This window comes from Pristis pectinata, chromosome 38, assembly GCF_009764475.1.
Source record: "Pristis pectinata isolate sPriPec2 chromosome 38, sPriPec2.1.pri, whole genome shotgun sequence".
Classification (NCBI taxonomy): Eukaryota; Metazoa; Chordata; class Chondrichthyes; order Rhinopristiformes; family Pristidae; genus Pristis; species Pristis pectinata.
This window is the reverse complement of record NC_067441.1, coordinates 7,046,667-7,071,236: the sequence shown is the minus strand read 5'-3', so window position 1 is coordinate 7,071,236 and position 24,570 is coordinate 7,046,667. Positions and strand designations below refer to the sequence as shown.

General features: G+C 40.8%; 1 protein-coding gene across 20 annotated transcripts in view; it reads left to right on the top strand.

The window, feature by feature from the left end:
* Nucleotides 1-24,570, top strand: part of ahnak (AHNAK nucleoprotein) — a 52,539-nt gene that overhangs the window by 7,721 nt on the left and 20,248 nt on the right. For all 20 annotated transcript variants that reach the window (XM_052045220.1, XM_052045217.1, XM_052045214.1 and 17 more), the window contains exons 2-4: nt 17,889-17,995; nt 20,819-20,972; nt 23,781-23,971. In XM_052045220.1, the coding sequence (XP_051901180.1) occupies nt 20,819-20,972; nt 23,781-23,971 (345 nt within the window). In that variant the 5' untranslated portion in view covers nt 17,889-17,995. The remainder of the gene's footprint in view (nt 1-17,888; nt 17,996-20,818; nt 20,973-23,780; nt 23,972-24,570) is intronic.

The window sequence follows — 24,570 nt, the reverse complement described above, 5'->3', positions numbered from 1 at the left end:
AGATTCATTACTTTACTACTGAGATACAGTGAGAACATATACACGGGTTTCTCTAAAACACTGGAGCCTGTAAATCAAGGCTGGCACTCCACTGTGTACTGAAGGAGTATTGCACCATCATTTTTGGATGAGACATTAACATTCTGCTAGATTGGGTAATGTTATAGGTCCCACAACACTTCTGGAAGAACAGCAGGAGAGTTCGAGTGGTATTCTGGCGAAGATTCCTCAGTCAACTAACACCATCAAATTCAGAAGAACTGGCCATTCATTTTATGACTGTTTGTGATGTTCACAAAATGGCTGCCATGTTTTGCTTGCGTAACAACGACTGTTTTTCAAAAGAACCTGTAAAACAAGTTCCTGAGGCAAAAATGAGGTGCTGGATGAATGCAACTTGTGTAAAGTTGTGCAATAGCTCTTTGCAGATTATTATGAGCAGAAATCTGACACAATATTGTGCATAATTAATCCAAATTCATTAATTAAATCTTTTATATCATGTGGAATCCTTTATGGAATAATTTAAGCAAGCTGGGGGACTGACAGAATTGTGTGCTGCAGTGTTACTTTTAATATGAAAGAGTATTTACAGCACAGAAATAGGCCATTCAGCCCAACAGTCTCATGCCAGTGTTTGCATTTCATTCACAAAACGCACACAATTGAGAGCCCATACAATCTAGTGGTTGTATTTTAGTTTTACATCATAGCTAGTGATTTCAGACAAGATTCCCCTGCAAATGCTCACACACATAAATGCATACCCAGGGATCTCTTGCTGGGAATCCCCTTGAAATATTGATAAATTCTGACAAAATCTGACAAATAAAAAGCAAAATCTATAGGTGCTAACAATATCTTGTGGAACCCATTCAAATAATGACATGTCCATGAGGACCCTCAGTAAATAGCATGACCATTTTCTGTAGATCGCATTAAATTATTTACATGCAACTGAGCTGCTTGCATTCACTCTGCCTCCAGATGCCCAGAATAGAAAGACCATGTGCTTGGATAGTTGAACGTTAAATATAGATTAAAGAGCTTGGCTAATGAGGGGGAAAATTCAGAGGAATTCTTATGCAATAAACAATCTGCTAGAGGTACTCAGCATCTGTGGGGAGAAAGGAATTGTCAACCCTCTATCAGGACAGAATTCCAGTATATGCAGTCTCTTGTGTTTCCTGATAAATTCTTATTCCTGATTACTGTCTGTTGGCTCCTGAATGTGTGTGGATACAGGATGAAAATATATTCACCTCAAATGTGTGCAACATCCCGACCACATTTTTATCAAAAAATGAAAAACAGCGCTGTGGGTGTAGCTGAGATCCAAGGACATGTACCTGCACTGGTGACAGAACTTTCAGGGGATGAAATTGGAACAATGCATGATGTACCACAAGAGGCTAAGGAATATTCAAAGACCAGCTGTTGTAGCCATTATCTCAATAACAGAGAGTCCACTGGAGATCTCAGATAATTCAGGACTGCTTGCCTGTGTGGGCAAAGCTAATGTGTTTGGGAAGGTAAAGGGCATTTTTTGTGTTTCTGAGAATGAATGTGGTGAGAATTTGGAGAGTTCCGGTTTAATCAGTTTTATTTTCTGATACATGCAATAGCCCCAAAAGTGGGATGGTGCGGAGTTTGGAGAGAAAGAATGTAATTAAATTTAAGTCCCACTATAGGGCATTCTAGTACTTCGCAATCACTTATGTCCCAGTGTGTAAGGTGGGAAGCTCAACTGAGACCAGGTTCAAGGTCAGAACCATCCTGGTCTGTCCACTCAGCTTGATGGGTGTGGTGGTGAATACTGCTGCCTGGCCTGCTGAGTTCCTCCAGCATCATAGTGTATTTCATCTAGACTCCAGCATCTGCAGTCCTTTGTTTCTCTCATTGCTTTAACCCATCCATTTGCAAACTTAACTAACTGAGAAGATGGCGAACATGCAGCTATTCTCTGGATACCCCAGGCACTATTGCCTGCAGATTCCAGCTTGGCTGGAATGGGTTATTTAGCTTGAATACTGAGTGTCCACTTGGGCTGGTTATGTAAAATCTACTGTTTCTTTTTAAATTATTTCTTTGCAGACATAGCAAGACTGCATTTACAGGTTCACGTGGGTTCTCTGATACTGCTGCTCTCCTTGTGGCCAGAATGCTCTCTCCTTATGAAGAGAGTGCTCTCCAAGTGGAAATATTTGCACTCCTTGTGAAGAGAGCTCTCTCCATATGGCAACATCCAGTATATCACACCAAGACACAGTTTATATATCCAAGTAAGGGTAATGCATGACAATGGGAAGGAAACCTGGGAGTTTTCAATGATAACCCTACCATTTTCATCACTGTTTCTTCTTTCTTAGGGGTCTGGCTTCCTTTTTAACCTAAGAGGTTATCCCTCACGTATTGGAGTAAGCATTGGTGCCTGTTCAATAAACTGGAAAAGGTCCAATCTGCATCCCCACCTGAAACCCAGTCAAGGATTCATTTGTTAGCAAATGGGAGTGGGAACACTGGCTAAATCCCACCCATCCCCTTCAACTTGTTTGAGAAGCTGAGACCTTTCTGTGGGTCTAATTAAGAGCCTTGAAAGGTTTTGTGGGAAAACAAAATGCCAGTTGGCTGTTACTGCTTTGAGTGTTTTGGCAGAGCCTCTGGGCTTTAGTGTTGAGGCACAGAAAAAGGAGAACTTGCTAAGATGTAAACTGTCTGGATATTTGCTTACAAATATTTCCATGAAGAGCATATTTTCTGTGCTTCTTTTATTGCAAATTTCCATGTCTGTTACTGACTGGCTTTGCATTGCACTGAAGATGAGTTTCTCTCTCTCCATTTACACGTTTAAGTGTTGTTTCTTGCCAGAAATTGGACTCTGAGGACATTAGCCACCCTGCTGTAGCCCAGATGTGCCCGTTCTTTTAGTGGGAGCAATTTGGGTCTGTTCTTTTGCCCTGGTCTTTCACCTTCCAAAAGTAGTATTTAAAAGTAGGGCAAAATACTTCTGTACTTAAAACTGTCTGTGCCAAAGTGAGCTTAAGCCATTCGTTTAACAGTGGTGATCACGTAGCTCGGAGTCTGAGAAACTGACAAAAAGTCAGGAATAACTCCACAGAATCTTGAGTCCTGGCCAAGCTAAAAGTACCAGGGTTGAATGAAGGACTAGTGTTTCACAATGCCACTCACCATCTAAGGCCACCCCAAGCTCCTTAAAGTTAAGTTGTTTGGAAGAGTTGCAGCCATTGTGATGCAGGAAGCATAGAAACCAAATTGCACACAGCAAACTCTCACAAACAGTAATATGATAATAGTCATACCATTTGTGATAACTGGGTGATGGCTGACAGAACCAGAATTCTTAAAGAACATGTGCCTTCACGAGGCAGATTGCATTTTCTTGATAAAATTTAGGTAATTGCTTAACACAATTTGGATTAAGTCTGAAACACAGTAAACAAGTAACTCTACTGCAAATAGTATGTAGGTCAGGGGAGTATGTGGCTCGGCTAAACTGAAAAGGGCTGTGTTATTTTTCTTGGCTTTGCCTCACAAAGTCCTGTTGATGTTAGCTGGAGGAGTGCAGTTTGCTCTCCCTTTAGGGGCATCTTAGGAAACTGGCAGAGAAGGAGTTTGTAATTCTGAGGAAGGAGAGAAGAAAGTTGTTATTTAATCTCTGGATTTTTTTCTTAATGGGCTGTCTCTGAGCTTCTTTTCACTTTTTTTCTCATGCCAGAACCAGAAACCTCCTAATCCATATGACATTCGGGATTTTTCCTATCAGCAATGAAATATAAAGGAAAATAATTTCTCACTTTGCTTCCATTCCAATTCTGACTTCCTTAAAGGTGAGACTCTTGCTGGTAATCATCCAACTGGCACAAGCCAGCCTCCTGTAGCACACACATTTATAATATGTGAACCATGTCAGTGGCTTTCTGAAGTGAATTCAGGAGAGGACTGAATAGTGAGCTACGCATTATGTATTTTTAGTGGTATGAAAATTAGCTTTGGGTCGAAGATTTAGCCCACTAGCAATGTGATTTTACTGTTGCTTGCTATGTCTCTCCTGACTTGGTACAATAACGCTAAAGGTCTTTGTAAGGGCACTCTTAAATTATGCTTAAGGTATGAGGCTTGCAGGAGATTGGATGTGGTCTGATAATTCTTAAAAGACTGAACCCTATAACCCTATAGTTTAACCCTATAGTCATACTAGGCCTGGAGTTAGTGTTATACATGTATTTCCTAATGCATAAATCAGTGTAGGGACAACATTTTCCTTCCTCTGATAGAAATGTTTCATTGTTTTGGGAAGAGCATTTGTGAGTTTCAACCAGTTGGGGTGACAGCTGCAGTTTAAGTCTCCCTCCAAAATTGGATGAATCCAATGAGGTCATGTGCTCCCTGAAATTAACATGAATTTAACAGACATATGTACATTTCCACAAACATGGACAGGCAATATCCTTGGAATTCAACTTGCTCTGGTTATCTGTATATCCTTGACAACCATCTTAAATACTGTAAACCATCATCAGATTACGTATACACTTGAACATACTACCATCAACACAAAAGACTCACATCTTTTCACCCACTGTTTAGGTAGATCAAAAGATTTTGTTTAACTGAAAGAATTAAGAATGTAGGGTAAAGATAGACATTTAATGTTATATAACTGGTTACTCATAAACCCACTAAATGGTGGAACAGTCTCAATGAAGTGAATTACCTACACTTGCCCCTACCTTCTAATGCACCTATTCCCAAGTAACAACTTGTATTTCCATATGCACCTTTAATGTTGAGAGATCCTGTGGCAAAGAATCAAGTGGAAGATGAGTTAGTGAGGAATACTTTGGTCATTCAGGTGGGGTTTCAAAGAGGATCTAAAGCAAGGGGAGGAAGAGGAGAGGTAATTCCAGAGTGTGGAGTCTATGAAGCTGAAGACACAGCTGGAAAGTTGGAGGAAAAAGGAAGCTTTAAAGGGTTAGATTCAGAGGAACAAACTGATTCAGTAGGTTGAGGAAGCTGGATGAATTTGTAGGCTTGGATGAGTTACAAAAACTAGAGATGGGTTAGCTCAGGACACAAACACGAGATTGAATATTTTAAACTTGTGCATTAAGAGATGAGAAGCCAATGACAGCCGGTCGGCCTATGCAATCCAGGGATTGAAGAGTCAAGAAGGTTTTTGTGTTGATGGGATTATGTTTATCTGTGCAGCTGTGAAGTGCAGAAGGGAGAGACCCCCATCCGCCTGTGGCATGCTTCAGACAGACCCAAGAATGTGTGGAATGCAGCAGAAAATGTTCTGAGTGCAGGGTTTGGATCTGCTGATTTTCTTCAAAGTTAATGCCTTTTCTGTTTACACAGGAACAGATTGCAGAAAGGAAAATCACATTCTGAGTGTTAATCAGATGCTAGGCTGTACTGAATTCCTTGTTAAAACCCTAACAATTCCCAACTGGAATCACCATGGGGATGGAATGGGAAGTCGTGGAAAACAGGTGGAAAGAGGTCCAATTAAAGGAAGCCAACCTTCAGCTCTGGAAACAAGCTGTTTGAGTTCTTTTGAGGTGTGTCTGATTAAAATATGCTAAAGCAAAAGCTAGTGCGTGATTTAGGATCAAATTGGAAATAGTTTTAACCTGAATATATCAGGATAAACCATATTCAAGATTCCTTGTACACCTAATTACAATCCTTAAGGATACTCTACAAAAATTTGTCTTTTTAAAAAAGAAAACAATCCTCTGAATGTGTAGCAGGCAGGATCAGTTCTTTTCCTGGTTCCACATTAAAACCATTCTCCCTTACTCAGCTGAGACACCACCCATCCTAATTAGATGCCTCATCAGTAGTATTCAAATGAAGCTGGTGAGCACTTCTAGACTATAATGTAGTAATAAGCATTTTCAGCCCGCATTTTTGGCTCCTCCTGCGAAGGGCCAGGCTTGGGTTGGAAAGTGCGAACAGTAAGAAAAAATATCAATCATTAAGATCACGCCGGAGATGACCAAAGGAGGGGAGAAGCTGGGGCATGTAATACTGACCAACAAAGGTTAAGCGAATTTCTGGAGGTGTTCAGAATTACAGAGATTATGATGAGGGTAACTGGGGAAAATCATTTCCATTGTAAATTGGAAGCTAGAAGGCATCATCTTCTAAAGTATGAAAAGAGAAGCTGGGAGATGTGCTTTTATTTTAGGTATAGAGCTAGGCATGGGCTGCCTTATTAGAAATAGTGGCATGAGCAGTGTCAGAGTAGATTTTTTAAAGGGAGGTGGCTGTTTGAAAATTACTGGGAAGGGCAAAGCAACATAGAGAATTGAATGCAATGAACCAAACGGCATTATTCTATCTTGTAAAATTCTAATGCTGAGTCTCAAACTAGGATAGGATTGACAGCTGCAACAGTGTCCACAGTTACTTTGCCAACACTCATTGCTTGTGAATGCAGGAGAAGGTTGATCGCTCTGGATGAGGTACTGGAGGCTGACTGCTAGTGAGCGACCTGTGATTTTTGAAGGAGGAAACCTGAAAAAGTGATAGAATACTGTGTGCCAAATGTCGAATTCAGGGGTCTGGGTGATACATATCCTGTTCAGAAGAAAATATTGGACAGAATGAAACAAATTAAATTCAACGAATTAACTGCTAACAAAGATGATATTATCTGGTTAAGCCTGCTGTTGTACTAATGACTTTTCCAGAGTAAATGGCTATCACTGTTTTGACAGTTGGCCTCTGTGTTACCCCCAAGAGAAGCTAATGTGGACAATTTTCTAGGACACATGAAGCAAAACGAGATTAATCAGAATAATGAGATCCTAAAACCAATTATGATAGTTCATCAGAGAAGCATATGGGATCTATCAGCTGCTTTTCAAACAAAAGCTTGTTTTTTGTTCACTTGTGCTTTTCGGGTCAGAAAACTTCCCTGCCAACTATGTATCTATCTTCACTCTTCTTTACCTGCTCCCCTCCTGCACCTTCTCTCCTCACTCTTGATATTCATTGTCTCACTCAGCATCACTCTTATAGCATTATTACTTTTTTCTCCATCATTTACACCCCTTGTCCATCTCCTTGTTTTTATCCTGCCCTCTCCATCTGTTGGTGTTTCTCCTTCCACTAGGAAGGATCGTTTTCTATCTTGCACTATTTCCCCATATTTCTTAAACTACCTATGATATCTACTTTTCTCGCTGACTGTTTCTGTTGAACTTTTTATTGTGGGGGGGAAAATACCTACAGATGCTAGAAATCTGAATTAAAAACAAAATGTTTGAAACACTCAGCAGGTCAGGCTGCATCTGTGGGAAGAGAAACCGAGCTAACGTTCAGGTCAAAGACCTGTGAGGTACATGAATTGAGAGAGGGAAAATTTGAATCTGTGTACCTCGAGATCTGTTTCCCCAGGATCTTGGTGCATTTTTCTCACTGTGTGTACTTATGTTTTGCTATCATTCAATATCTACTTGTCCTTTTCTCGCTGTAATGTTTCCCTTCTATAATTAGAGGTCTTATTCCCAATTCCTACTTTTAAACCCTTTGATAGTGCTTTATGTGTTTGGTTAATGTTACTTCAACATAGGTAGTGCTTTTCTGTAACAGTGCATCCAGTTTCTGATAACGCTAAGGGACCAAAAAACTAGTTTAAAGTAATATAAAGAAAAATAATAAAGGAACATCTCAAAAATGTTTGTTAATTGGGGAATACAGGGGTATGACACATCAGCAAGTGTTACAGACAGAGTATATAATAATAGGGCATTATACAATCAATAATGTGGGATTTACTAGACAGTTTAACAGTGAAGGGTGTTTGGATACATCCAAGTATACTTCAGTGAGTGATCTGGAGTGTATCAGACAATGATGTGCTGAGGGCATGGTATATATAAGATGGTGTTGCAATGAGGAATGTAGTTATATCACTATGTTATAATGAGAGGTGCGGTGTATGAATCATAGTAGTACAGTAATTGGTCTGGGGTACTGTTAACCACTTGCGTAACCATAACACTTTATCCTTGAAGGGGTTAAACATTCCAGGCTCAGAAGGATTTGAAAACAAGGATGAGAGTTTTAAACTTGGGTGTTTTTAAATGGCAGTTTAAGTAGGTCACTGACCGTAGAGGTGATGGGTGAGTAGACTTCGTGTGAATCAGCATATGGACAGCAGACTTTTGGATGAGCTTAACTTTGTCGTGGGTGTAGGATAGGAGACCAGCCAAGAGGACTGGAATAGTCCAGAGTTAACAAACAAATGGATGAGGGTTTGGCAGCGTATGGAGGCGATATTACAGAGGTGAAAGCTGGTGGTCTTGCTGGTGCGGCATTTATTTTCTGAGGGAGTGTAAATGTGAGTGTTACCATTCGTGTTAACTGCTGTCCTTCATGGGCATCAGTGGAAATGTAATTCACGTAGTGCAAACTAACAGAGCAGAGGGAGTGTGTAGCTAATGAAGGTACCCATATGTTTGCGCTAAGGTTGACTGGATAGCTAAGTAAATTTAAAAAAAACACAGCAAAAGGATTGTCCAACATTGCATTAAGCTGTCATGACCAGAGGAGCCAAATGTGTGGTATTAGCTGAGACCAAGACTGATCACTTCTAATATTCTCAATGGTCAAACCATCGTGTCTAGAATTACCTCTGATGGATGTGCCTTGATGTACCTTAAGTTGGTGGGATGTTGACAGTGGGGATCAGTGCCTGAAAAACAGCAAGAGTGGGAATGGAAGGGAGAATCTTAGGTTGAAAGCCCTTAGGTCCTAAGGAAAAGAAAGCTCAAACAGATAGTGATGGGAAAGTGCCAAGCAATGGTATTAATTAACAGTAGAGAGCAGGAGGAAGGAAAGATGTTTTTCTTGTCTTAACTCCAAGTGTGTTAACTCCTTGCTGGGCTTTCAGGACAGATGTCCTTCCCTTGCGAAGGCCATCAAGATGTAGTACCCTTATGGTTGAGAGTAACACTGATAGGGACGCATGCTGGGACTCCTGCTGCTTCCAAATAAAAAAATCATGTTCCTGGTTTTGAGGTTTTCAGAAATGAGAAGAGAGAATTGGGAGCAGATATAAATCAATATTTTAAGAATGAGAGGAAGAATGGTTTGGAGCAAAGGAGAAAGGGAAAGAAAGTGGGGAAAACCAGTGACAGTGGCAACAAAGAAAGTTGTCATCTACAGAAGGGTGAAATACTTAGGGATTGGGGTGAGCACAGTGGTGCAAGATGAGGTAAGCTACGTGACCCAATAAATGATAAAGACATTTTGAAGAGCTTCTCAAATGTGACATTAGTATTTAAGCCTTACAGTAGATTTTTAGTTACAGTAGATATTAGGAAGTATGTTTGGGAGCATGTTAATCGTACTGACTTAGACGATAATTGGCTGTGTGTTTGACAATTATTATTGGCATGATCTTTTCCCAGTAATCTACTTTGTGGCCAGGATAGTTAATGTACAAATCACTGGTAACTCTCATCTGCACCTAGGTGATTGTCAATAAAACAATCAATCTGTTGTTTACACTGCCTCCTTTAAAACACTATGCTGCCTTTAAGAAGTTGGAGGAGATAACTTCTCAGAACATCACTAGACACCATGATATAACAAACCCACTTTCACACCTGGAACCTTTTACATTGGTGAGATTTGATACTGAACCTAACAGACCAGTTGTGATATTGTTGATGCTATTAACTGATCTTGCTCAAACCTCTGGCCTAAGGTGAAAAGTCAACCAAAATTCCTTTGTGTTTTCCACTGCTTCTTGGAAAGCTAGTGTGTCAAAGAGCTGAGAGCTCAACTGGAGATGGCCCTGATTGCCAATCCAGCACTCCTCCTGTAGACTTCACATATATAAGGAACAACTATTTGGCTAAAGCTTGGAGGAGTTTGAAGAATTATACCCTAGTAAATTAAATCTCTTGTATAATAGTATATAAAAAAATCCTGACTTTGTTGTTTATTTCACATAAAGTTCAGAATTCCTCCAAACTATGTGAGTGATTCAAATGTTTGGTAATTACAAGATATAATAGACAGGATTGAATGCTTAGACCTGCATACTGATCCTTGTCTCATATCACTATGTAGGCCTGGGCAAGTTTCCACTTAGACAAGTGAAGATTTGGCATCCTCTTCTTTCAAACTAATAAATTATTTGGGAATATGTTTAAATCCTAGTCGGTAGGCTAGTTAGAACTTGTTGTAGTTCACCTCAGTGGGTTAGGTATGGGAAAACAAAATCACACTGCTACAAAGCTTATGGCTTGAGATTGGACACTCCAGTATTCCAGTGGTGTGCCTAGACTTGGCTGTGAAAAATGACAGTGGACATTGTAGTAGAAGAATTCAGGTATCCATGAAGTCACAGCCTTGGCACTTTCAGGATTGGAAGAGAGGTGAGAGAGTTGGCAAAGAAAATTGAAAGCAAAAACTCAAAGAAAAATATTAATTCGGCTCACTTCAGTGAAAATATATTTTAAATTACCATTTGATCTCCCATGGGTAGTGGTGAAGTAGCAGTTAAATTACCAGACTAGTAATTTTAGAGGCCTAGATTAACCATCCAGAGGGCTGGGTTCATATTAGCGATAGAATCTAAATTCAGTTAAAATAAAACATGACATTTGGGAGAAAAAGTAGTCTTAATAATGATGACCTCAAAACCAGTGGATTGTTTTGAAAATCCATCTGGTTCATCAATGTCCATTGGGGGTTGAAATCTGCTGTCTGTATTTGGCATGGCCTATTTATGACTCTAGTACCACCAAAGTAGATGACTCAAGTGGACTCTTAAATGGCCTCTAAAATGGCCTAGCAAGTCATTCAGCCCCTACTGCTGTGTTTCATCAGAGAAAATTTAAAACCAGATAAACCACCTGGCACTGAATTCAGACATGGCATAGCTGCTCCTAGCCCAGTTGACCTTGCAGACTCCTCCAAAAAACATCCTGGGACTATTATCTAAATTAGGAGAACTATATCATGATTAGTCAAGCTTTAGCCTGACACAGACAGAGCTGTGATATCATAATCAATGGTTCAGCTCTAATCAAGCTCTATGATCCTACCACATCTAGCCACGAATGATGGTGAACAATTAAACAGGCAACAGAAGGAGAAGGCTCCAGAAACATTCCCATTATCACCCCCTGTTGGGCCCAGCATATAAATGCTACAATCAGCACTGAAGTATTCTCGACCATGTTCAGCCAGAAGTGAGATCCCTAGCATCAGAGTAGCCAGTCTTCAGCCAATTTGATTCACGTAATGTGACATCACTTAGAGCACTGGACGCAGCAAAGGCTATGAAACCACACAATATCCCAGCTGTGGTAATGAAGACTGCACTCTAGAACTAGCTGTGCCTCCAGCTAAACTGTCCTGCATTTGTGCAACAATGTGGAAAATTGCTCAGGACAGTCCCATCGACAAAAATCAGGACAAGTCCAAGCCGGCTCAATCAGTGTAATTTCAGTGAACAGCTATGTGACTGAATGTGTTATCAGCAATGCTACCAAGTAGCACTTAGTAATAACCTGCTCACTGATGCCCAGTTTGGCTTTTGCCAAAACCACTTGGCTCCTAATTTTACTCCAAACATAGACCAAAGAGCAGAATTCCAGGGGTGAGATGAGAGTGACTGCACGATACAGTAAAACACCAAGGAGCACTGGTAAAACCAAAGTTAATGGGTATCAAAGGGAAAAAGATCTCCAGTGGTTGGAATCATACCTCACATAAAGGAAGATGGCTGTGGTTGTTGAAGAGTAAACATTCCAGCGCCAAGCAGGAGTTCCTCAATGCAATGTCCTAGCCCAACCATATTCAGCTACTTCATAAATCATGTTTCTTCCCTCATAAGGTCAGAAGTGGGGATGTGCCCTGATAATTGCAAAACATTTAATTTCATTTTTAACTCCTCAGGAAATGAAGTAACCCATGCCAGTGTGCAGCAAGACTTGGACAAGATTCAGTGATTGGCTCATGAGTGGCAAGTAAAATTTATGGCACATAAGTGCCAAGCAAAGACCATCTCCAACAAGAGAGTCTTACCACCTAACCTTGACAGTCGATGGCATTACCTTCATCAAGTCGTCTTGCTGTCACTTGATGGCTCATAGAGTTTCTGGTCAGTCATCATTGGGCCTACAAGTGACAGCAAGACGACTTGATGATGGTAATGCCATTGACTGTCAAGGTGGATATCCTGCATAAGGTGTCTTGTCACCTGGTACCACAAAGCCTTTCCAGTATCAACAAGATACAAATCAGAAGTGTGGTGGAGTACTCTCCACTTGTCTGGGAGAGTACCACTCCCATAACGCGAAGCTTTACACCAATACAAAGCAGCTTTCTTAATTAGTATCCCACTGACCACCCTAAACATTTGTTCCCTTAATCACCCATTTATAGAGGCTGCAGGGTGTACAATCTGCAAAATGCACTGCAGTTACCCATCCAGCCAACTCCAACACCCATGTCTCTTTACCATGGGCTTCACTGGCATGGGAACACTGCCATCTTCATGTTCCCTTCCAAGCTGCACATCCATTCTCACTTGGAAAGATATCACCATTCCTTCATTTTCACCAGGTCTAAATCCTGAAAGTCTCTTCTCAATAGTGTTGTGGGAGCACTTTCACCAGAAGGATTGCAGGGGTCAAGAAGGCACTTTTAGGAATGGCCAATAAATGTTTGCCTTGCCAGCAATGGATCCTGAAAAATGCATAAATATAGACGAAAGAAATCTTTTTGCATTGATGAAAATCTGGTAATGTGGCTTGAACTACCATTGTACTATCAATTTAGCATGAAGCTTGAATCAATCCTGCTATTCAGACAAAAGTTTAGATGTATTCGAGGTAGAGAATAACTGGATCAGTGCACAGAGATGTCTTCACCAGTTTTAAACTTGGTTCCATCCTTACTTTTATAATTTACGCAGGTCATACTGTAATTGTGGTGCATCTCTGCTGTCTATAAGTGGCAGTCTGGGGTACATATATTAAAACAAGTTATCAATGTTCTTTGATAACTTATTCCACTTTTCTATTACCCTTTAGGTGAGGACATTTAGCCTGATTTTTGCTTAGTCCTAATTTCACTTTCAAACACATACTCTGGGATTTGAAGAATTTACTTGTGTGAACCATTTTTATGGATCATCTTTAATGTCAATAATCCACTTCACAAGTTGATTAATAGCCCAACTATCCCAATATCAGTCCACGCAGAAGGCAATTCAACTGAGAGATAGGGATCTTTGTTAATGTCACCCATTTTCTAGGAGTCTCCTGATAATATGCTGGAGTATTTATCATGTTCCAACCATCTAGGGAGATGGAATTTGATCTTAGGGCCCTCTGTCTGCCTTGGTATCCATGTTAGAAAGTCTGGCAACTCATGGGGAGGGGTGGATTGATCACATTAATGGAGACCTCACTACTGTTAGTGATTTCACTTGTTCTAGGTGTTTCATGTATTTTTCTCTGTTCCTCATGTTGATACAGGCCTATCTCCAAATTCCTACCCTGTTTATCTTTGATCAACAGGAGATATATTTACCTGGCTGAGTGGTTGCTCAGTAGCAACCTATGTTTTCCTTATAGGCGGTAGCCATGCCTTATGTGTATAGTGCCTTTGAGCCAACACCCACTTTACACAATAATATGGATTTATTTCAGTAAGAGGCCACAAATCCAGAATAAGTCCCAAAAGAAGTTATTTGTTATTGCATTTTCACTCTTTATCCCACTTCACATAAGTGGCTATTCTTGTCTGGATATCTGACTGCAGGAATAAAATAATTCTACCTGCTTATGTCATTGCCCAATCTGCACAATGACCACCTTATCTTTGGAGTCACTGGATCCAGTGATCAGTTGTGATGCCCTGACATTGTCCACTACCATGTCTTTGCAAACTAGAAGAAAATTAGAATACCCTGCCCACCTTTGCTCATTTGGGTCTGGAGCTGTTAGCTCAGCTCAGATGAGGGGAGAGATATGACAAATCTTGGGGCATTCCTGTTCTCTGTGGTTACAGAATGCGTAGGGCATGTTTGCGGGACATCCTTTGGCTTATGGACATATCACAGTTAAAGGGGTGGGGTATTTGCCATGGCCTTGTTGTGGAAGAAACAACCCCTTACAGCTGCTACAGCTTTAATGTTTCACTGAGATAATTCATTGTTGCAGTTGCATAACTAAAGCTCTTTAATGCTTCTGTCACGCTGTTGGAATGTATTTTGGGGTGGGTTTGAATCATGGGCCCCACAAACTAAAACCATACAAAAGCAGGTGGGAATCTGACAAGGCTGAACAAGCAAACACTGCTTAATAAATAGTCTATTTTATGTAGCATTTTATCACACCCTTTTGGGGCAATTCCAAGTCTTAGAATTAGAAATGTTGTGTACCATGGGATCTATTAGTTTAATATCTAATCTGAAAAATGACACATTTGACAATCTTAACACCGCCTCAGTACAGTGCTGGAGTTTCAACATAGGAAGTGGGTTTTAGTCTCTGGAATGGGATTTGAACCCTCATTTTGTGACTCGCCAATGACTGTGCTTTTACTCAGCCAAGAGCGGCAAAAAAAGCAAACAGTGGCAACTAGGTATATCAGGTGACCTCCCTATTTGGAACAAGTAAAAGAAAACTCACTCCATTCCTAAAATCTCTGGGGACATGATTCTGGCTAGCTCACCCACAAAACCATGTATACTTATTTATTTTGATGCATGCCAATTCTTTTAGTAAAAAAAATTCTTGAACATTTCAAGAATTTTTATTCAAAGCCTCTTGATGTGGAGATCCACTGTAAGCCCTTTTCATACCTCAACCAGTTGCTCACAAATAGCCTTAGATGGTGAATGCTGGTAACTGGTTTGCCTGCAGGGTGGGTTAACTGAGCCAAAACTTTAGATGAAGGGTCTCTCCCCGAAATGTCGACTGTCCATTTCCCTCCACAGATGCTGCCTGACACACTGAGTTCCTCCAGCGATTTGATTTTGTTTTGCTCCAAACCTGACCCTCTTCTACCTGACAGCCGCATGACATTTCATATTTCTGATTAATGATCAGGAGTGGGAATCACAAATAATTCCTGGTCTACATGACCCAATTCCAAAACCAAGTAGTGCACAAGGGAACAGAGCCTCTTATTGATTTCTTGTTTCTGTTTTCTGGCAACAGTTTCTTTACTCGTCCCAGTAAGTTTACAAACAAACAAGTATGACAAGGGATGCACATAAGCTTCCTTGAAGATCTTGGTGGATTGAACTGAATGAACAGTTTTGCCACTAAGCACAGGATTCCTCCTCCAGAAAAGATAGAGCTTTGCAGTGGGTGGTGTTCAAAAGGGTCACAAAACTCACTGGATAAGATTGGCAGATTGGGGTGAGAAGTATGAATTGAACAGCATAAGTGAGATGGAATTAAACCAGGAACCCTGTGATCTCTGTCTCGGAGGCCGACGTCAGAACATCCTTCAAGAGGGTAAACCCTTGCAAGGCGTCAGGCCCCAATGGTACTTAAAGTCTGTGCCAACCAACTGGCTGGAGTGTTCGATGACACTTTCAACCTCTCACTGCTGCAGTCTGAGGTACAAAAGGGCATCAATCAAACCGGTGCCCAAGAAGAGCAGGGTGAGCTGCCTCAATGACTATCACCCAGTAGCACTCGCATCTACTGCGATGAAGTGTTTTCAGAGGTTGGTCATGGCTAGAACTAACTCCTAACTGAGCAAGGACCTGGACCCACTGCAATTTGCCTACCACCACAACAGGTGTACAGCAGATACAATCTCACTGGCTTTGCACTCAGCTTTGGAGCACCTAGACAGCAGCAAAACATACGTCAGCCTGCTGTTTATCGATTACAGCTCGGTGTTCAACACCATCATCCCCTCAGTATTAATCAACAAGCTTCAAAGCCTGGGCCTCTGTATCTCCCTCTGCAAATGGATCCTTGCCTTCCTTATTGGGAGACAACAGTCAGTGTGGATCGGTAGTAACGTCTCCTCTTCGCTGACAATCAACACAAGTGCAGGTTCGCAAGAGGCTGCAGAGGGTTGTAGACTCGGCCGTCTCCATCATGGGCACAACCCTCCCTGCCATCGAGGACATCTTCAGCAGGTGGTGCCTCAAGAAGGCGGCATCCATCACTAAGGACCCTCACCACCTGGGACATGCCCTCTTCACATTACTACCATCGGGGAGGAGGTACAGGAGCCTTAAGACCCACACTCAATGTTTCAGGAACAGCTTCTTCGCCTCTGCCATCAGATTTCTGAACAGACCATGAACACTACCTTGTTATTCCTCTTTTGCACTATTTATTTATTTTTGTAACTTGTAGTGATTTTTATGTCTTTATGTCTCGCACTGTACTGCTGCAGCAAAACAAGTGATAATAAACCTGATTCTCACCAGGTTAGGTGGCTGCAAATTCCAAAAAGTTGTTAAGAGATTATTCTTTTTCTTCTTATCACTGTGGATGTTTTAATCAGATTAAAGCAGCTTTGTCATTACCAGACCTTAATGTGAGCAATAATGTGAAACTGGCCCCGGCATGCTGTGTATTATGAAAGAGTCACTAGATAATGACTGGTTGCAACTCAGTTCAGCTCTTTGAAAGCCATACTTCCTTCACAGCTGTCAAAACACAACCTTTTGTGCCTAAGAACACAACCGATGCTAAAATTAATTCTGTCTCCAAAGATCTGGTCTTGAGTTTTTTTTTTGAAGCTTTAGTGCTTATCAAGGTAAGGGAGTTCCAATCATGGAAAAACATTTTCACTTCAAGCACTAGAAGTTGAAAATTTGCAAGACTTTTACAAACTTTGCAGCTCAGTAAAGTTCATTTGGAATTTTATTACCCTCTTCCCAATATGAACATCTCCAAAGATTCTGTTTCCTGCTGCTAAATGATTTCTTGGACAACTTGTTCTATCATACTGGACTTTTTTTCAAGGGTCTGTTGAGTGACAGTGAGCCTTTGAATAAACCGTAGTGACCATTATAGCTGAACCTTAGCTGATGGTCATACTCCACTAATATAACTAGTAGAAATGGCCAGCACAGTGCTGCAATTAGTAGATGCTGTCTCACAGCTCCAGCGACCTGCATTCAAACCTGAACAATGGTGTTGTCTTCTTGTGATCATGTAGGTTTCCTCCCATATCCTAAAGTATGTTGGTTGGTCATCTAATTGGCAATGATAATTGCCCCTCGTGTGTAGGTGAGTAGTAGAATCTGTGGGGTAAAGAGGAGTTGTTGGGAATTTGGGAAGAATAAAATGGGTTAGGCCACGATTAGTGTAAAAAAGGGATGCTTAATAGTTGCTGCAGACACTGTAGGCTGAAGGGCCAGTTTCTTCTTTGTATCTCTCTATGCCTCTGTAAAACTATTCCTAAGATGATTTGGCCTTCTCAGCACATTGAGAGTCTAACCACTGAATTCATTGTACTTATTGCAGTTTTTAACCTGGGCCTATTGCTCATTTCATCATAAAATCAATAGGTGAAGTGAGGTGGTGTGGCAGGGGTTAGGCATTATGACTAATCCAACAGAGTACAAAATATACAGCTTGTAGCCTACAAGTGATAGATAGTGCTTCTTAAGTGGCTTGCTGAGCCACTGGAGAAAACACCAAAAAAGTGAAACCGAGTCCTATGAAGGTCAGCCCAGGTAAGGGTGGCAGGTTCACCTCTCTGAATCAGTTGGGTTTTTAAGACTGTTTAGATGCATTTTTGGTCATTTTTCTTGTCCTATCTATCCCACCATCAGTCCAAGGCACGGAATAATTCTTCCAGCTTTAGAACTTTGCTGAGTTTGACTGTTGTTCCTTCCCTTCCAGTGCCGTGAGCCTGAAGCAAGCACAAGTGAAGTAAAAGACCTATTACCAGCCAAATAAGTGGCAGCGATTTTGTTTCCTACTTTAAGAGACAAAGAAATTACACAAAGGTATGTCCTTTCTGATAGTCTCCTTTTGAACTTGTAGGTGCAGTAGTGCAGACATAAATTTGTTAACAGATCACTTCAAAATAGTTGCATACTTTATTAATACCAATGTGTGTTGCATGGCTTTGCACAACTCTAGACAAAAGCAACACAATTTCATGCAATGTACATGTATCAGTATGATTATGATCCAAAACCTCATTGGCATAAAATATTTATCTTAAGGACAGTTAGAGACCGATTGTATTGGTTGCAACATAGATTGCAACTTTAATATAGTAAAAAACACTTCATTGAAGCATTATCAAACTAAATCTGACAACTAGCCATTTACGGAGATATTATTGGACTGGTCAAAAAGGTAGCTTTTTAAGGAAGATCTTGAGAGGAAGAGAAGCAAGGAGACTCGGTGGGAAGAATTCCAAGGTCAGGGCCATAGGAGCTGATGGCATGGAAGCAGTTAAAATAGGGAATGTATAAGAGGTCAGCATTAGAGGATCACAGAGATCTCAAAGATCTGCAGGGCTAGAGGAGTTCATGAAGAGGGCAATGCCATAGAGGGATTGTAGGATTTGAACTGTGGAGTTTTGAATGACTTCCTTTGTGGAGGTTGAAGATGGAAAATGGGAGGCTGGCCAACAGGAGTTCACTGGAATAATCAAGTTTAAAAGTAAGAAAGGTACAGATTAAGGTTTCAGTAGCTGATAAACTGAGGCAGGAGTAGTTGAGTGAAGTCAAAGAGCTGGAAATGGGTAGTCTTACATGGTGTGATTAAGTGATTGAAAGCTCATCTGGAGGTCAGATATGACACCTGGGTTATTAGCTGAATGGGTCAGCCACGGGAATGCCATTTTCATATGGTGGGCTTTGCCGTGGCTTCTCCCCTGTGGCACAAGTGAATGACTCATGATCAGTCCATCCTAATGCAGAACCAGCAAGCTATTGTCATCAATGCATACAATCCAACTCTGGAAGCTGTGGATGAGACCAATGAGGTCCTCTATTCTGATCTTAAGGTTCTAGACTTCATCTCAAATTGATCCATACCAGCTAACTCCAACAGAATCTTACTCCCAACAAAAGGCTTGGAGCACAGTCTTCTCACAGCCAGCATCATTATTTGTCAAAGAAAAAAGCAAAGGTTCTCATGGGAAAAGCTTCAATCCAGGCGCTGGCACCCATTAGACAGTTTGTGCAAGGCTGCAAAGATGTTCACACCATGACGGACACCAATGACTGCTATGACTACGGTCTCTCTGCAATCAGTATTGGCCACAAGAAAATTAATGCTGAAGGTCTCAAAGACCCTGTAAAAATAACATTTCAGATAGTGCCTCAAAGTCAACCTGATGACCTCTAACCAATAGGAGCATCAAACTGCTCACACCATTCGACTGCCTGATGTCCACAATAATTAGCTCCCGAAAAGAGACCCCTGACTTCTCTACCAGAAAACGCGAGGTAGATTTGATAAAAATGATCAGGAGATCCAGTCCTAATTCTACCATGTCTTAAAGCAAAAGCAACAGCTGTATAGATACTAGAAGCCCAACGTCCAACAGAAAGCCTATGATCTAAGAAACAGGTGGTCTGTCAAAAAGGACATATGACAATGAGAAACAACAAGGCCTCAGGAGGAGACCATATCACTCTTGAAGGTCTACAACTTGGCAGGGATAAGTGATAGTCATATATTCACAACCTCATCTCTTTTGACTGGCAAGAGCAATACCTGCCAGGAGATCTCAGAGACATCATAATTGTGACCATCTTCAAGGAAGGCAAATCCTATTGCAGTAACTACAGAGAGGTCTCCCTACTGTCTCCTTTCTCAAATTTGGCTATCACCAGAATTCATCTCTTGTCAAAAATCTGCACCATGATAGCATGCAAGTATGTAGTGGACCAATTTCAACCTATTCCTGCTGTACAACACACCTCTCCAACTCCCCCAACAATAAAGGTCTACGTGGGAACCATCTCTTTACAAAGGCAGATACTGATAATGAAATTTATCATTACCTTCAGTACACAGCATAATTTTTGGCCATCTGAGGAAAACTGTGTTTGAAGATCAAGGCCTCAATCACAACATAAAGTTTATGGTCTATTGGGCAACAGTAATCCCTGATTTCCTGTACGATTCTGAAACTGGACTACTGACAGCAGGCACCTCAAATCACTGGAGAGGGAACACCAATGCCCACCTTCTTACATTGAACTTCCTCTCCACCGCTGATCATCACAGCTCATATTGCCTCCCTTCCACCACAACACTTGTCCTTTGGTCACTGCATTGGCTCATTCTAGTCCAGTCCCACTGGGTATCCTGACCCTGGGCTCAGAACAGATTACAAATAACACTTTTTTTATTAGAAAACAATGCATCGAGTGAGCCAATGATTCAAGTGGTTGTTGGCTCCCTTATGGTCGCACTAGATTTTCTTGGCCAGAAGTTAAGCTGCATTTGAATTATTATTTTACTTTAACTCAGTGCCTCTGTTTACAAATCAAATATAAGCTTCATTAAATACTCTGGTAACCTATTGTGCCAACTCGAGAGATTTAAGTACAAACACACCCAGGTCTTTTAGCTTTTGTGCTCTCTTTAAAACTGTACTGTTTAACTTGTATTGCTTCTCATTTTTCAAATCAAAAAATATCGCCTAATGCTTTTCCTTGTTGAACAGTAAGCCATGCAGCAGAGGTAATACTCATCAGCAGTCCTCTTGCACAGGTCTGGTGCCAGCAGTAACTTTCCAGACAGCACTATTTCTACAGTGAACAAGGAGTTGACTAATACTTTGTACTCTCTTGTTTCTGCAGATGGCTAAAAAAGAGGATGACCTAGACGTGTTGCTCCCAAACTGGTCGGGAGCTGCTGCACATGGGTTCACTATAAGTGGTAGTGATGATGGGATCTTCATCAAGGACGTGGTGGAGAATTCCCCAGTAGGAAAGAGTGGAGTGATGAAGGAAGGTAGGGTCCCTGCAGCTCAACTGGTAGTCTTCCTTTCCAATGCAATAGCCTAGTAGTTATGATTGGTATAGAATATGCTGAACTTATGGTCTGATTCTTAAAAAGGGCAGGCTTTTAGCCTCGCATTTTATTGTTTAACTTGTAATAAAATCGAAAATAAATTGTCTTCGTTGTGATAATTATGAAGTTTGGATTTTATTGCCAATTGTAAAATACTGAAACCTTGTTGTGATTAATTTAAAAATTAGCAGCTTATAAGATCATAAAACATAGGAGCAGAATTAGTCCATTTGGCCCATCGAATCTGCTCCACCATTCGATCATGGCTGATCTATTTTTCCCTCTCAAGCCCATTCTCCTGCCTTCTCCCCGTAACCTTTGACACCTTTACTAATCAATCAACCCCTACTTTAAATACGCCCAATGACTTGGCCTGCACATCCATCTGTGGCAATGAATTCCACAGATTCACTACCCTCTGGCTAAAGAAGTTCCTCTTCATCTCTGTTCTAAAGGAACGACCTTCTGTTCTGAGGCTGTGCCCTCCGGTCCTAGACTCTCCCACTACTGGAAACATCCTCTCCACGTCTACTCTATCCAGGCCTTTCACTATTCAGTAGGTTTCAATGAGATCCCCGCTCATCCTTCTAAACCTCAGTGAGTACAAGCCCAGAGCCACCAAACGCTCCCCATACATTAACCCTTTCATACCCAGGTATATAAACAAGGGGTTATATAAATCCCTTGATTGCTCAGATATTTACCTTATGCAATTCCAGAGTTACTGTTACAGAACTTAAGATATATCAGTGTACATACATACGAATTAGGAACAGGAGTAGGTCACTTGGCTCTTTGAGTTTAATAAGATCATGGCTGATCTGACTGTAACACCAACTTCTGCTACCCACAGTAATCTTCTGCCCCCTTGCTTATCAAGTATCTCTCTACCACTGCTTTAACAATATTCAAAGTGTCTGCTGCTTCTACCATCCTTTGAAGAAGAGAGTTTCAAAGCCCCACGAACCCGAGAGTAGAAAATGCTCATCTCTGACTTAAGTGAGTGACCCCCTTACTTTTAAAGAGTGACCCCTAGTTCTAGATTCTCCACAGAGAAATGTCCTCCCACATTCACCTTATCAATTCCTGTCAGGATCTTGTATCGTTCTATCAAGTTTCCTCTCACTCCTCTAACCTGCAACAGATACAAATCCAGTCTGTCCAACCTTTCCTCATATGACAACCTGCCCATTCTAGCTAAGTCTAGTAAGCCTATTTTGAACTACTTCCAACACATTTACATCCTTCCTTAATTAAGGAGACTAATACTGTACACAGTTCTTGTATAATTTTTGTTTGTTTTTCTTGTGAATGTTGCATCTCTAATTCTATGTGCCTGTGATGTTGCTGCAAGTAAGTTTTTCATTACACCTGTGCACACATGTACTTGTGCATATGACAATAAACTCGACTTTGATTTTGCCTTGTAATAACTGAAGCGTAACCTCTGCTTTTGAATTCAGTTCTCCCTGCAACAGACAATAACAGTTTGCTAGTTTTCCTAATTATTTGCATCATTTGCAAATTACTAGCTTTTGGCAAATATTCACTACGTCACCCAGATCCCCTGTATCTCAAAGTTCTGTAATCTCACACCATTTAGATTATATGTTCATAATTATTTTTCTAATGGTTACTTCAAATCAGTGATGATTGTTTTATAAGAACAGAACTATTATTTCATTTTACACCAGCAGCATTGCCTCTATAAATCTAGAAAGTCTGCTTATTATTTAAGTACATGTGAGAGAAGGACAATCAGACTGGAACTGCTGTTTTAGGAAGCATTGTTAGTCAGATATAGGGTCCAGATCAAAGGTACACATAAGTATTTCAGGTCCCCAGGTTACAGCAAGGTTCCGTTCCTGTGAACTGTTCATAACCTGATGGTTTGCAAGTTGGAAATGCAACCCCAAACAGAATTCCCAGGGGGAAGAAGATGCCAGCAGCCCCGCAGCAGCCACCAAATCCATCCCACTGGTTTCCCAGATGCTCATTCCCATGTACGGGCAGTACACAAGTCAGGTGATCATAACCTGGGAGGACCTATACATTGCTTTATACATGGCCTTCATCTCACTTGTAAGTTTAAATTGTTAATTTTCTTATGTGTACAGATAAAGGACAGCGGATACGCTGCTGCATCCCTTCACTACAAGGCTAATTTTCTTTACTGAAGTAGAAACTCATCCTTGGTCATGTGCACAACATGATATATTACTTAGTAATCGGCTTCCAAACTTCAATTTCTTTTGCCTCTAAGTATTCTTCAAAGTGGAGTATGGTCCCCAGAGGTTACTAGATTGTGTGTTTAGTACTCCAGGTGTCATAGGACCAAGGGTAGCTTCTAACCCAGTGTACTCCAGTCCTCTAGACATAATGGCCATCATTCTATTAAACTTTTTGATTAGTTTTGCTCTTTCAATCTTTTACTCTCTTTTTATAATTAAACACTTCCATCTGTACTGTTTACAATATTGCCAGCCTTTAGGCTGTCATCAAATATGGATACATAACTTTCTATCCATCATCTAAGTTGTTTATTCCGAATAGTTTGATGCACTAACAGAACCTTATAAACACAGATCCTTCCTACCCTTCATCCATACTCTACTGCACAGCTAATTTCTCGATCAGGTCAATAATTTGCCTTAAGCTCTGTGAGGTACGCTTCAAATCTCAAAACCCTTAAATTTCAGAACCTGAAAGGAACCATATAAATACAAGTTTTTATTTCCTTCTGTCTAGGTGACCAAATTGTAAGTGCAACTATTTACTTTGATGATATGGGATATGAAGAAGCACAGAAAATACTACAAACAGTGGATCGACACACAGTGGGACTGAAGTTACATCGGAAAGGAGAAAAGCTTTCTCCCGGGGGAAGTTACTCCTGGGAACCAGAACGATTCGGGGCCACAAGTCCAGATGCTGTATTGGTATGTGCTGTGTAGCATTACATAAAGTCACATACAAAGGAACTTTTGTTTTATGGTTTGGAACTGCTGGACAATGGTATATTACAGAAATGTTTCAAAGAACAATGGATCTGAAATATTACAAAACTAACAGCACTTTGGATTATGGAAGGCAAAAGTGGCCAGGGTTTGCATTCCTAATTGAAACATGCACATTGACAGGGCACGGGCATGTCAACATAACTGGGCTTAGCCGTGGAGGCATCCACACTTGCATGGCAAAAGCTGCAGATACTGGAAATCTAAAATAAAAACCTGAAATGTAAATACATAGCATATTAGGCAGCATTTGTGAAGAAAGATTGACCTAAAATGCTAAACTGCTTTCTCCGCAAATGCTGCCTGATCGGGTAGGTACTTATAGTGTTTTCTGTTTTTGTTCCACAGTTGGATAGACTGCTTAGCCACTAGCTGAAAGACAAGGGTTCATTGGTGCCTTGAGTCAGTTAACAAATGATCACCCAGAAAGGGGCACAATCTCTCCTCAAAAGAGAGGTGGGGAGAAAATTCTGAGTAAAATAATAGCCAGAACAGAGAGTGCATTTAACGGCTAAAATCCT